General features: G+C 24.1%; 1 protein-coding gene across 1 annotated transcript; it reads right to left on the minus strand.

The window, feature by feature from the left end:
* Window positions 1–3145, minus strand: LOC145833371 (claudin-7-like). The gene is made up of 3 exons (XM_082940550.1): window positions 2923–3145; window positions 740–1023; window positions 1–126 (listed from the first exon to the last, which is right to left on the minus strand). The coding sequence occupies exons 1-3, from the start codon at window positions 3143–3145 to the stop codon at window positions 1–3; spliced, it is 633 nt and encodes a 210-aa protein (XP_082796676.1).
* Between the last annotated feature and the right edge of the window lie 11972 nt (window positions 3146–15117).

Genomic DNA, 15117 nt, shown 5'->3' on the forward strand with positions numbered 1-15117 from the left:
TCAGACATATTCAATATCATTTTTAGGTTTTTTAAAATTTGATTGATAATCATAGCTGTAGACTTCGTTTTTTTCTACAATGCATGCGGTCTTTGCCATCAAAACTCCAACAATGACAGCTATAGTCTGAAAGTTTTGGTAAAGTTTAAAGTAAAAAAAAAATGTACAAAAAAGTATGAACTTCTTGAAATGAAAACATAAATGTTTAAGTTATTTAAGCACTCAAATAGTTGAATGGTCGACTTTATAATTTTTATTTAGTTGTTCAAACCTTTACCTAAATAACTAGAGTTGTTTAAATTAAAGTTGCATATCATTAAATCGTAATAATTCATATTAGCGTTTTTACCTTTTAGTATATATATAAGTATTTCTTAGAATCAAATAAAATTTTTATTTATTTCTATAAAAAACTAAAGCAATTCTCCTTATAACATGGATTCTACTTGAGTTTTAAAAAGACATAACTGTTTCAATAATTTAGTTTTGTTAATTATTCGACAAAATTAGATTTTTTCCCACCGAAACCGGTCACAAATAAAATAGTAGTAACACGTATATTATATAACTGATTTTATAAAAATTTGACTGAAGTTTTTTAGTATTAAGTTTATAAAAAGTCTTTTTTTGCTTATAAAAACGTTACTATTCCAGTCTTGTAGTTTTTTTTTAAGTTTTATTTTGTTGAATGTTATGTTAGTTATGATAAAAGTTTACAAAGTTTTATTCAAAAACTTACTGATGACACCCAGCCAACATACAAGGCAGCACCAAATTCAAAAACAATTGGAGCACGGATAATAATTTGTTTGTGGTAGTTTTGAACCACTTCAAAGGCGTACCATGACACCATTGACACTGTGAGCACTCCTGCTAAAAACGCCAACACCGAACTAACCATCCTTAATCTTTTATGTTCATCGAAAAGAGTGGAGCAAGGCAAAGATAAACCACACAAAATGAATGAAAAGAACATAAATATGCATGAAAATATCATCAATACTCGCTGCGTTGTCAAGCTCACTAAAAAAATAGTTAATTTAGAGATACTGTTTATAGTATAATTATAGTACTAAAATAGTATAATTAAAACACAACTTATAAAAATAGCATAGTAATAGAAATTTCAACGTTTAAGGTAAGTAATAAAGTTTTAATGCTCAACTATAACTTTATACCTTATTATAAGCTTTAACTGAAAAAATATTATTCTAAACGGTGTTTATTTCTTAATAGTGCTTCACTATTAAAACTATTAAAACACTAAATGATGAAATCTCCTACTAGTTAGTTTTTTAACTGACCTAGATTACTTTTTCAAAGGTTATTTATTTTACTAAAGAGTTCTAAACTTAGTTCAACTTAGACCTGATTTAAACTTCTTATTAAAAAACAACTTTTACTTGACAAACTTTTATGTAGAACATTATACGACTTTCAAGGTAAATTAGCAAAGTTTTTAGACCAAAACAAAAAAACAAAAAAAGAATAATAAAAAGTTTGTACATATATACTTTTTTAGTTAGGCGAACAAAGCAGTTATAGCAAAATTTATAAATATTTCAATTGTCGAAGCAAAGCATAAAAAGAAACATATGCAAACTAAAAGCCATATACGTAAATAAAATTTATATAGATTTTTAAATTAACTTTTTAACTTTTTTCTTCTTATAATTTATAAAAAAGTTCTAAAATTTTGTTGTACACATAAGGTATACTATGCATTAATATACATATTATTTGATAAGTATTTTAAAAAGAAATAACTATATATTGTTTATTGAATGATAAAAGACGCTCAAAAAGTTTGGTTTTCTAAAAAACTTTTCGGTTATTGAGTCGTACACCACCTATATGCTTTTTTTTATTTAGTTACAGTTTAAAAGTATTTCAAGGATGAATTGCAGCCATTTATATACTTAAAAATACTTCTTTTAACTCACTAAAATACTTAAAACTTCGGTAATAATACAAAACTCATTTCATTTTTAAAGTACATGATTAAAAAGTTTAAAATTTTCTATTAATCTATCATATTTTGCTTAAAATATAATTCACGATGATTTCGAGCTTTGATAAATGTGTCTTCCAACCTTATCAGTAAAGATATTAAAATATGTAGATGTTTATTTAGGTTAAAAAATATATTATGCTACTTGTAAAACTTTATTTAAAAAATTTTTACTTAATCAAAGAATTTAAAAGTTTTGTAATTAACTAAAAGATAACTTTTAAAAACAATTGTTTGATAAAAGTTTTTGTTTCACTCGTATTTAAGTCTAAAAAAACTTTTAAACAAAACACTACTGTTTGTTTTAGCATATAAATAAACTTTATTACTATAGTAAACAGCTAAGTAAACAAACAAAGTCTATATGTCGTTTAGTTTTATGTACACACAAGGAGTTTTCCAAAGTTTCGAATATCTTATAATGCTTAAAAAACTGCTAAAATATCTGAAGAAAATTAAATTACATAGAGTTATAATGAATTTACAAAAAAATCTTTATGAAGGTCCATTATAATAAAAAATTAGACTATTTTATAGTCACTAATAAAAAATCTATGTTTCAAGAATATTTGATATAAATAACTTTTAAGCATAAACTTTACAACATTATTTTAAGCTCAAGTTGAGAAAAGTATGTATATTTTATATATACAATATAATTAAGAAGTTTAAAATTTAAGTTGTAATAAACTACAGAAAAAATGCATTTTAGCTCATTATTTTACTTTTAAACGCAGTTTTTAAAACAGAACTTTCAACAATTTTTTTAATGATATTTAAAATAACTAAATGCTGTTTTATGCATCTGTTTAATTAACAGATTTTGTAAGATCAAATAAATTTCTTTTCTATAAAAAACATGTAATACTTTATAGTTAAAAACGCTTTCTTTTTTTTTTATTTAAAAAAACCTTCTAGTCCAAGAGTGGAGACGTCGTATTTATCGCAGTTGTAAATTCCATGTCTTGGAGATACACACCTCATCCAAAGACCCAAATAAGCGCGGATCTGACGCATGTTCGGTTGGGTGTCTTCGGCACTGCCTACTTGCCATTCGTTTGAGATGGTAGTGTACAAAATTCCAATTAACGCCAAGACACTTAACATCAATCCCGCATACGATGGAACTAACATTTTGTCAATTTAATCGGTAAAGTTTTATAAGTGTATGATTTTGAACTATAGTATAAAAATTGGTGTTACAGATTTGAAAACAATTACACTATTGTAGTAAAACTATTGTTTCAAAAGTTTATATATTAATGTTTATAGAAAATAAGCTAAGAAAGTTAGTTATTTTATTAAATGTTCGTAATGGAAACATTTTAAAACTCAATATATATAAAGAGCGTTAGTAAGTAGAAAGCTTTTTTCAAACACCAAATTAAGGTTCCATAAATTTAAAACTTTTAATTTTACAAAAATAAATTATAATATATAAATTTATTTTTTAAACTTTTAAAGCATTAAATAATTTATCGTGAAAACTAGAGTTTGTTTTGACATTTTTTTGTTTTTCTTCTTATCTAAACATTGAAACTAAAATTTTAAACTTTCAATTTAAAATTCTATAGTTTTTTCAATTTATTGTAACTTTATTCTTACGTTAATAAACCAATCTATTATATTTACTTTTAAAGCTAAGTAGATTTAAAAATATTTGATTTTATGTTTTTATGTATTTAGCAGGTTTAGAAACAAAACGAATCTGTTTAAAAACACTTTTATTAATAAAAATTTTTTAGAAAAAAAGTGTTTATTCAATTTTTAAACTTATGTATTTTTTTGAAGGCTTAATAAAACTTCTCTGTAAATGTAAAAAGAATTACAAACTTTAAAAAAAAGTTTACGTATTATACTACTTAGAAAACTTCATCAAAAAAATATGTTACGTTTTTTATTGTAGTAATTGTCAAAGAAAAACAGAACTTATGTCTATTTATTTTTATAACTAACTGTAAAACAATAACTTTAAACTCAAAAATATCTAGCATATTTTGATAACCCATTCTACATGTTTTTAAGAACATTTAAGTTTTAAGCACCGACACAAAAAATTACTATATACACTAAAGTAAACATTACCAAAAGCAGTTTGAGTTGTTTTATTTAAGCTACAATACAAAATTCTTTAGAAATACTTTAACTGCAAGGTAAATATTCAACAAAAACTAACAGCATATTATAAAAAAATTCTAACATTTCAAATTCGATACGTTTGAAATTAAAATTTAAATCGCTTCAAATATTAATTTATATGAAAATAAGTTTTACGACTAAAAACGCAAATGTTTATTTATTAAAACTATCATCTGCAAACAACCTCTACTTTTTACATGTGATTCAAGTAATTAAATATACCCTATATACTTTATAATTGACATATTCTTGAACATTTGTTTACTTTTTTTGTCCTTGAACTTTTGTTTGTTTAGTTAAAACACTTTGAAGAAGCTGTTGACATATTAGTATATTTTAGGAATTAAAAAAAATCTAATAGAAGATGCAAAGTTCCATAATAACGTTTTTGTTGTAAAATTTTTTCGATTTATTTTTACGATTCTCTTAGGTTTTACGACAAAAATTTTGTTTTCATAACTTAAGATATGTCGAGTTGAAACTTTCAAGTTTCTCTGTTTTATACTCCTTTTTGAATTGAACTTTGTTCATGAGTTTAATTTTTATCATGTAGGTAGCATTCGCCTAGTTTTAATAAAATAGAAAAATTTTAAATTAAGAAAAGTATTTTAAATCATATATTTATTTATACTTTGACATCTTCAAGTTTTAAAACCGATAAATTTTCCTATATTTAATTTTATAAAGCTTACATTTATAGCTATTCATCATGAAATAAGTTTTAAAACGCTGTTCTGTAATAGAAAAAGTTTGTAGGTTATAAAAAGTATTACACATGTTTTCTAAACTGGTTATAAAGTTTATGTAAAAAGTTTATTTATCAAGTTATTTTGTAAAAATTAAAAACAGAAAATAAAAAACTTAAAGTAAACAAAAAGTAAGCTGAAGTTTCGCAGACATCCAAAATCAGATATTCGCGTTTTTGAACACTTATTCGCAATAAAAATGTTTTCGTAAAATATTAATGGAGCTTACAATTCCTATCAAACTTAGACAAAAAACATCTTAAATGATTCGCCTTGCTTTGTAGATATGACATTTTTGGTTTAGATTAAATAAAAACATTAAAAATATAACTTTTTTTGACTTAAAAGTTCAACTTTTTTTTGTTTTTTATATAAAACAACTAAGTTTCGTAAAAAATTAATGGCGCTTACAATTCTTATTCAATATAGACAAAAATCACCTTAAACGATTTGTCTTGCTTTGTAAATATGACTTTTTTGGTTTAGATTAAAAAAACACAATATTTTTTTTTTTTTGATCTAAGGGTTCAACTAATTTTTCTTTTTTAAAGCGCTAAAAATATATAAAACTGCTAAAAAGTTAATTCTTTTTGACTAAAATACATAAGATACAAAGAGCTTTATTTCAGTTTGACGGAAGCTTTCTTTGTATTTCTAAGTTGATCAGACTCTATTGTTATTAAGAGATCCAAGATGTAGACTTTTTTAAATACTGAAAAAATTATTTCTTTTACATTAAGAACTGTATATAAATATTTGAACAAAACTGTTTACTTACATTACAAACAGTCTCCAGTGTTGGTAATTTGGTTGAAAAAATGACAATATTGCCTCGTGCATGTAGAGTTTTTTTTATGATTAAATGAATGTTTTTAATTTAAGATGTACATTTTTACTTTACTTTTAAAAAGTTTCTTACATAATTTATAAATTTAAGTTAATTTTTATCACAAGGAAGATCTAAAAATATATTTTTCGGTATAATCTCTTCAAAAATCCAATATTTTTTCAACTTTTTTTTCTATTAAGCGAATGAACGTGTTGTCAATAATCTACAAACATTTTATCAGTAAGCACTTATTTTAAAACATTTCACCAAATAAAAATAACCTACCGCGTTGTTTAAATAATAACTTATTGTTCAAAGATCTTATAACAAATTGTAAACTCCGTTAATTTTTTACGAAACTTAATTGTTTTATTTAGAATAAACAAGAAAAAAGTTAGTTTTACTTTTAGGTAAATTTTTTTTTAAATACTTTTATTTAATCTAAACCAAAAATGTCATATCTACAAAGCAAGACAAACCGTTTAAGATTTTTTTCTTTAAATTGAATAAGAATTGTTAGCTCCATTATTTTGTTACGAAACCAAGTTGTTTTATATAGAATAGACAAGAAAAAAATTAGTTGAACTTTGAGTTAAAAAAAATTTTTTGGTTCTTTTATTTAACTAGCATAAAGTTAATTTTATAAGCAAATTTATTAATTTTTCAAAAAACACAAAACTTTAATGTCAATTATTTTCCTTATTTTAAAAGCTATCTAAAAATTTTATTTTTTATTTTAGAGAACGCACCTTTGTGTTTAATTAAAAAAAAAATTGGTTTGGGGTTGGAATTATTTCAAAAAATTAATAAGAATGTGAATTACAACAAATTTAATTAAATCATTTTAGTTTAATTAAATTTGTTGTAATTCACATTCTTATTATTATTTTTTCTTTTTATCAGTTTTTTATCTAGGAAATGGCCAAGGCAAATGATAGTGTAATATACATCATTTTGCTTTGGGGCCAAATCGTAAAAGATATTAACATTATTTATAAAATAAACATTTAAGAGTTTAAATAACATGCAAACTAAGAAAAAAATATTTATTTTTGGTTCTAAAGCAATAATAATGAAAAAAAAAACCTTTAATTTTGGAGGGACCCCATGAAATAATTCCAATCCCAAACCAAGTTTTTTTTTTTAATTAAACACAAAGGTGCGTTCTCTAAAATAAAAAATTTAGATAGCTTTTAAGATAAGGAAAATAATTGACATTAAAGTTTTATGTTTTTTGAAAAATTAATAAATTTGCCTATAAAATTAACTTTATGCTCGTTTTTATTTAATCTAAACCAAAAATGTTACATCTACAAAGCAAGACAAATCGTTATTCATATTTTTGTCTGAATTGAATAAAAATTGTAAGGTCCATTAATCTTTTACGAAACTTAGTTGTAATATATAGAGTAAACAAGAAAAAATTATTTGAACTTTGAGTTAAAAAAAATTGATGTTTATATTTAATCTAAACCAAAAATGTCATATCTACAAAGCAAGACGAATCGTTTAAGATTTTTTTTTGTCTAAATTGAATAAAAATTGTAAGCTCCATTAATTTTTTACGAAAACTTGTTTATAGCGAATAAAAGTTAAAAAATGCGAAAATCTGATTTCGAACATCTGCGAAACTTCAGCCTCCCTAAACAAGATTAGAACTTTAATCTGACGAATAAAACGAATATTTTTTTAAATTTATGGTTTGCGATTAAAAACATAATTTAAAAATTTAAACTTAAGTTCTTGATCTTGTTTTTCTATTGAAAAAATGAATTTAAGTTTTTGTTAACAAAAGATCCTGGTGATTAACACACAAAAACATATGTCAGTGTAATAAAAGAAGGATACTGTATAATTCGATCTTGTTTTTCATGACTCGATAGTCGATAATTAATATTAGTAGATACCCGATTTTAGTCAAATAATTTCTTATGTATGCTTTATTTTATACAAAAAATGTATTGACTGTTAAAATTTTTTAATTTTTAGTTACTTAAATTAAAATTTATTGATCATGAAATAACAGTCTATCTCTCTTAATAAACATAACGATTAAAAACGATGCTCAAAATAAGTATGGTCAAAATAGACCTTTTTGAATTGAGCTAAATTATCATCTCTTTACTGTATGGTGTTGTTTTAATACAACCACATCAAAGAACAAAAATATCTTATGTTAAAAAATAAGTGTAATAAAATGATAGAAACTTTATTTCAGTCTAAATAAAATAAACTTGTACTGGTATTAAGTAATCTTTTTCCATGTATGCAAAAAATTTTTCAGCTATACGGTATTTTTGTTTTAAACGAAAACAAATTAAATAACTTTTCATGACTCGATAGTCGATACTAAAGAAAAGATATGAAAAAAATGTATCTTATAAATTGTTAGGAATTATCAACAAAAAATAAAAGAAGTTTCAAAAATATTCTGACTATGTGCAGAATCGTATAAAAATAAAAGTAGACAACTAATTACTGTATAATGTTATTATTCGTTTTTCTTTACTTTTTTGAATAATTTTGATAAAGATTTTTATTTAAAAATGTATGACTATCTATCACAAAAAGATGATTACAAGATAAACAGGTATAGTTTTAGCTAATATTTTATACCAGTTTTCAAACGAATTAGTTTCATAGTGACTAAATTTTAATAATTATACATAAAAAAGACTTAAAATATACTTGTTAATACTTTTTTTAAGTTGATATGTTAGTAAAACTACGTGTTCAAATTGACGATATCCATTGTATTTAAAGACATAAAAACGAAATAAAATTTTAGTTGTCTTAACTTGTATTAGATTAAGTACAACTTGTCCAAAACTGAAAGTACATTAATTCCTGATTAAGAAATGTATAGAATATACACCAGTAAAACTAGAGTAAAAAAAAAAGTTCTAAAGGACTCTTTAAAAAAAAATTGAACAGATAGATCCTTTGCAATAATGATTAAAACATTAGTGTCCTTCTTTTCTTTAAATTAACTATTTTTAGCTTTAGTAAAAATATTGAAAGCTCTAGTTTTATAAAGTGTATATTTTATCATTGTTTACTTACTTAAGGAATGTAATTTTTTGGCAGTTTACTACTATTTATAAAGTACACAACGTAAAACAAAAATACTTATTTTTTGCGAAATATTATTAAAAAAATTTATAAATGAATATGAAGATTGTTTTCGTACTACTTTGTAAGAGAACAAGGGTGTTGTTTTTCAGTATCTATTATCTAAAATAACACAACTTATATTTTACAAAGCTACGTGCGACTAGAACGTATCTAGTACACATACGAATTTTTCAAGATAAATGCGGTCTCAAATATTTCTGTATAATTTATTAAATTAACAAAAAACCAGCAGTAAACTTATTATTTTTAGGGACTTCATAGTTGCTTTAAAAGTAAACTTTTCAAAGTAGGTTTGTATTTTTTACAGCTCAATTTGACTTTAGTTAACTAAATTGAATAAATTTTGTTTAAAATAAAACAAAAAACCAAGATTTTGTCTTTTAATGTTTATAAACAATTATGCTTAACTTTAAATGTAGTAATTCCAAGTAACTTTATGATAAGAGCTCAAAAAAAAATATTTTGCTTATTCATACGTCATAATCTACTTAATGTAAAACTCTTACTAAATCTAGCATGGTAAATTGTATTACAACTGATAGTCTATTTAACTACAGAATATACAACCAACTACTAAAGCTTCAATAAAAGGTGAGTAAGTTTTATATTTTATTTAGTTAAATTTTCTCAAATAAATAGTTACATTGTTTAGAGTGTATAGCAAAATATAGTTAATAAAATTGCTTGTCATTAAGTTTATTTAAGTAGAAGACAAGTTTATATATAAAATTATTATTAGTTACTTATGCTACAGAATTTAAAGAAAGGATCAAAAAAAGATAACTATTTCTATGAAAAACTTTTTGTTTTATGCTTACTAGTTGGTAAAAATTTTCTTTAAAACAGAATTAATGTTATAAAGCTGTGTAAAAAATAGTAAAATAACAATGCACCAATGCTTAGTTTAATGAATAAAAGATATAAAACAGTGTGAAGAAAATTTTATAAATAAAAAAGTTTTGTATTTAAATTCTGATAAATTTTTGCTTAAAATCTAGATAAATGAAATTTGTAGATTAAGCTCTAATGAGTTTTTAGTTGTAATTTAAATAATTTCATGAAAATTTTAAAATAACTATAAAGTACATAGTATTATTTTTCCCGAAAGACCATTTTAAGGTTGCCACACACTCAGTATAGTTCGAATATTATTAAATCTCAGGTCAGCCAACTCATGCAAGGTTATTTTTTAAGAAACTCAAGATAGTTTTAAAATATTTAATAGACTAATGTTTTTTGTTAGATTTAAATAAGTTTGAGTTCATTTAGTTTTAAATATTATGATATTTAACACACAAAGTCTTTGGTTCTACTAATTAATTGCTGTTAGTTTTACAGTGGTAATTATTAGGCTGTTATTATTTATTAAACCTTCCGCCAAACAGCTAGCTCTACTTAAATTTACTAAAACTATTTTTCAAATCTTATTGTAAACATAAAGTGTGAAATAGTTGATTAATTATCCTAATCTCAGTGATTTTAAAATAACTTATACGTATATATAAGCTGAAAGCAGTGCTTCTCAGCATCTTGAAAAACTGCACAGAGAATCACTAATAGTTCATTACTTAAAATTTTATTACCAATACAATGTTTCATTTGTTTAAACAATTTAAACGAGATCTCCAGTTGTTAATAAAATCTTATTCGAACAGAATCTAAAGCTTGAAGTGATATTATTCTTCTTATTTATAAGTTGAAAACTTTTATTCAAATCTTAAAACTTCATTGAATTTAATATTTTAACAACTAATAGCATTTCTTTAAGTACTTGTTAAGTTTTTCCTTATTAAAGGAATTTAATTATATTAAGTTATCTTTACTTGATTATTTTTATAATTTTTACTTTTTATATATAGCTTTATTGTAAAACATTGTTGTTTAAATTTTGAGAATAGTTTTTGTAGTTAAAAAATACTAAAAAAGTTATACAGCTGTTTTATAATTTAGTTAAATTTAAAATTAGTTGAACAACAAACTAAGGTTTTATCATTTTTATATTCCTAATAGAAAAGTTAAATACTAATGTATACTGCAACTTTGCTAAAAGTTTTAGATAGACTGCATCTAGAAAGTTTTCTTTTAAATAAGTCTATGCTATTTCACAATCAAAATTAAAAATTTTGTAAACTTATTTTTTTTTTATTAACTCAAACTTTTGAACCTGGTTATTTAAATGTATTCAAAAAGGAAAAAAATAATTTTAAGATTGAAAAAGTTAAGTTTATTCAAATAGTTCACTACTCTTCTATTAAGTATACAAATTTATTGTTTTTTTTTTGTTTGGTATAAAAACTATATAAGAAGTACATAAAGTTTCAATTAACATACAAGTTGAAAAGTACTTGGTAAGTAATAATTATTGTCATTGCTTATTTTAAAGTACTAGTAAATGTATAATATTTTATCTAAGTAACTACTATTGTAGCAATGTTTTTATAAATACAATTTTAAATTATGAAAAAATATCTTATGAAATCTGATATTAAGTGTTTTGTAATTATAACTACAAAAACAATGAATAAATTGGAAGATGATTATGACTTTATTCATTTTATTCCGTACTTTTAAATTTTATGATATTTTAAATTTTATAACAATTTTTTAATTTTAAAAACTTATAGATTTAAAGAATAACATAAAATAGTATTTTTTTAAAATTTAGTCCATTAGAACCATTTTTAAAAGTTGATCTTACTTTGTTGATTTTGATATATAACTTTGATATATAAAGCATCTAAGTTAAAGAATATGTCAACCATTAATGTTAGGGAAAAGTTTAATTGTGTACAATTCTGGTAATAATTATTTGCGTCTTAATAGTAACAATAATTTGCACAATCTTAACACAAAGAAACATATGTTAGTTAAATTAGGAAAAATACAAAGCAAATTGTTGTTAATATAACATATCCCAAAGGACTTGCTTCGTTAGGATCTGTATTAACAAACTATTAGCTAGTAAATTTTGAATGTTTATGTTTAAACTATTAAAAATATAAATTTAAGTGTTTGTTAACAAAAGATCCTAGCGAAACAACTTAACTGGAATATATAATAATAACAAATTATACAGTATCCTTCTTTTATTACACTAACACATATATCTGTGTGACACACTTTAATACTTCGTAGAAACATGTGTTTGTGTTTTATAATTTAGTTTTTACAGTAAAATAAATTAAACTCCTAAAACAACTAAAATAATGAATATATAATTACCAGATAACGGCAACACAAAATGCAAGACGCAACAGTAGACAAAATGCAAAAATCTAAGTATAAAAAAGTGCAAAATAATGTCAGGATAGAGACTCCTCAGGAAAAAACAAATAAAAAAATGAACGAGATGATCAACAAGCTAAAATCATTGATACCAGGAATTCCGGAAGGCACGAAGATGACTCGAGTTAAGACGTTGACGTTTATCAACCAGTACATGATATACTTGAAGCAGCTCGAAGACAGACTGCAAGAGGAGTTTCCTCACATTGAGGTTAGGGAGTTCCGTCCGAAGGTGAAGCCTACCAGAAGGAGCAACAAAAATTTTCCGCTAGAAGAAAGTGATGGGGATGACGATGAGGTTGATAACGAGTATTTCCAGCACCTTTTGCAGCAGATCAAGAGTGATAAGAGAGCCGAACAAGGCAAAAGCGGAGGAAAAGATTTCAACTATTTTCCGTTCAACGACGATGTCACATTGACAGTTGTGAGCAATCCTAGCTCGGACAACGACAACACAACGGCTGATGAAGATACTGTCGATTTGCTGTCTGATACTGAACATCCCATTGATATGACCCAGGATCTTCACGGCTTTCTGAAAAATACCGAAGGCTTTGTAGAAAACTATAAGTTTTTAGTGAACTAAAAGCTTTAATTTATAGAAATTGTTTATATAATAAAGTAGACCAATTTTCTTTCATAAAACTTTAGTTTTATTATTTTGATTTTTCAAATAGGATAACAGTACGATACTAACATACTTTATTTCCATTTTCATGTCATTTTTTCACCCATTTGTAAAAAAATTAATTCTTAAGAATATCCCTTTGTAAACATTATATTATTATTTAAAGACTTAAACATTTTTCCCGTTAAAAATTTAAAATTTTAACAATAGCTGTATTTTAGTAGTCGGAATCCTTTATTAAGTAGCAGGCCTGTTTTATGTAAATAATGTTTTAATTTGTAAATAAAAAAAATAGTAACTAAATCAAAATGAGATGTTTATGCATCTGTTACCATAGCTTACTCCCTATTTGAAATAGTAATTTGGTAGATTTTGATGAAAAATCTTAGGTTTATATTTTCTCGCATAAGTTGTTTAAAATGTGTGACGGGTCGGATATCTTTTCTCGACAGCCTATGTTGAATAAAAAGATAGAAAACTAATCAGTTAAAAAATTCCCTGAAAAAAACAGATTGTTATTAACATTCTTATAATAACTGTTATAATTTACTAGATGTGACTAAATACGATGTTAAACCCTAAAGATCAAGGCAAGTAAAGGCTATTGGAAAATAGATTAAACTTTTTTTGTATTCAAATTAATCTTAATAATATAAAACTAAATACTGTGACCTTGTAGCTGCTTTTATTGTAGGCAGCGAAATGTTGTTGGTTGAAAAAGGACCTACTTTTCAAATACTATCATAAATGTAGTTAAAGGAGAAAACTTGTTATCAGTCCCAAATCGCGCTAACTAGAATAGGGAATGAAGTTATGTACAAGTCTTAGATGTTTATAAACATTTACAAAGGTAAAAGTTCTATTTAAGCTCAAAAATATATCAATTTATATTTCGAGTAAGCAAAAAACTCCCTTTGCAACAAAAGTTATCATACTTTAAGTAATAGTTTTTTTAACAACTTTTTAATGCATCTTTTTTATTATTAAGGGATAGCTTTATTTAAAACTCGGAAAAAGGCAAGTTTACTTATTGAAATTTATTTTATGTTGTGTTAGCTTGTAAATGTGAAAAATATGCTTTAGTAACAAAAGACACTTCTTCTTTACTAAAAAAGTTACATTAAGTTCTTTAGACAATTACTGTACTTAAAAATAAAGTGTATTTATTACAAAAATTTACGTACTAAAAGAGTTTCAATAAATTTACGTATGCATATGTTTGAACTGGGCTATCTCCTCACAATATTAGAGATTTAGGACCAAAAATGCGTAAATTTTATCTTTTTATAATCAAACAACACTTGATATTATCACTTCAAAACTGAAAAAAATCAAGTACTTGTATTATAAAGTAGAGTTTGAAAGCTTTAATTTCTTAAATATTGGTGAAATTTACAAGTTTAAAAATTTTATCAAACATCTTCAGACGGGTTCTCGCCACTCAGCATAATTTCAATTGTATAGAATTTTTGTAAATTTAGTATGAAGCTTTACTTAAAATAAAAGCTTTCTAACCGCCTATTTTCAAAAGAAAGTTAGTATTTTTACTATTTCTATTTGCTGATTCGTTGTGGTAAACATAATAGTGTTAGCTAAATATTGAAAACTTTTTATAGCTGTACCACTACAATTTACACAAGATGTTAGATTAACTTAAAGATATTTTTTTCAATGTTAAGTTTTAACATTTTGCTATTTACCTATTTGGGGCATGTTTAATACCGACTTAAAGATACATTATTTACTAGTTTACATATACCAAGTAAATATTATAAAAACTGCAACAGTATCTGAGAAAACTTTGACCGGTTTTGTCTCAACTAAGACTCATCAGGAAGGCGTAGTCGCGAGAAAACGCTGTTGAGATTCTCTTAAAACGGTTTCTCGCGACTATGCCTGCCTGATGTGTCCTAATAAGGACAAAACCGGTCCTAGAATGTCTTGTTGGCTGTTGTTCGGATGGTTAAGTTAATTATTTATCATTGATGGCGCGAAACATATCAATTTGTTAATGATAGCCGAAATAAATACCAGCTACTACATTTAAATTAGTAAAAAACGAAAATAACCAACTAGTATGTAATCTACAGACTTTTAAAGGCCAAACAGCTAATAAAATAAATGAAAACCTTCTTAAAAACACTATATCACTAAATACTAAAGAAAGTTGTCTTACCTTCTCAGATAAATTAAAAGCAACTTAAACTATAAAAGTAAATTAAATATTGTGTAAAAAACTTAATTTCCTAACTTCTCTAAAATGCGTAATACGCGAACTTTATTTGATATAAAATATTTCACATATCAAAAAAATTACAAACTTACCTGTCATATTTTCATATAC

Source organism: Thalia democratica, chromosome 4, assembly GCF_965202585.1.
Source record: "Thalia democratica chromosome 4, ktThaDemo2.hap1.1, whole genome shotgun sequence".
NCBI lineage: Eukaryota > Metazoa > Chordata > Thaliacea > Salpida > Salpidae > Thalia > Thalia democratica.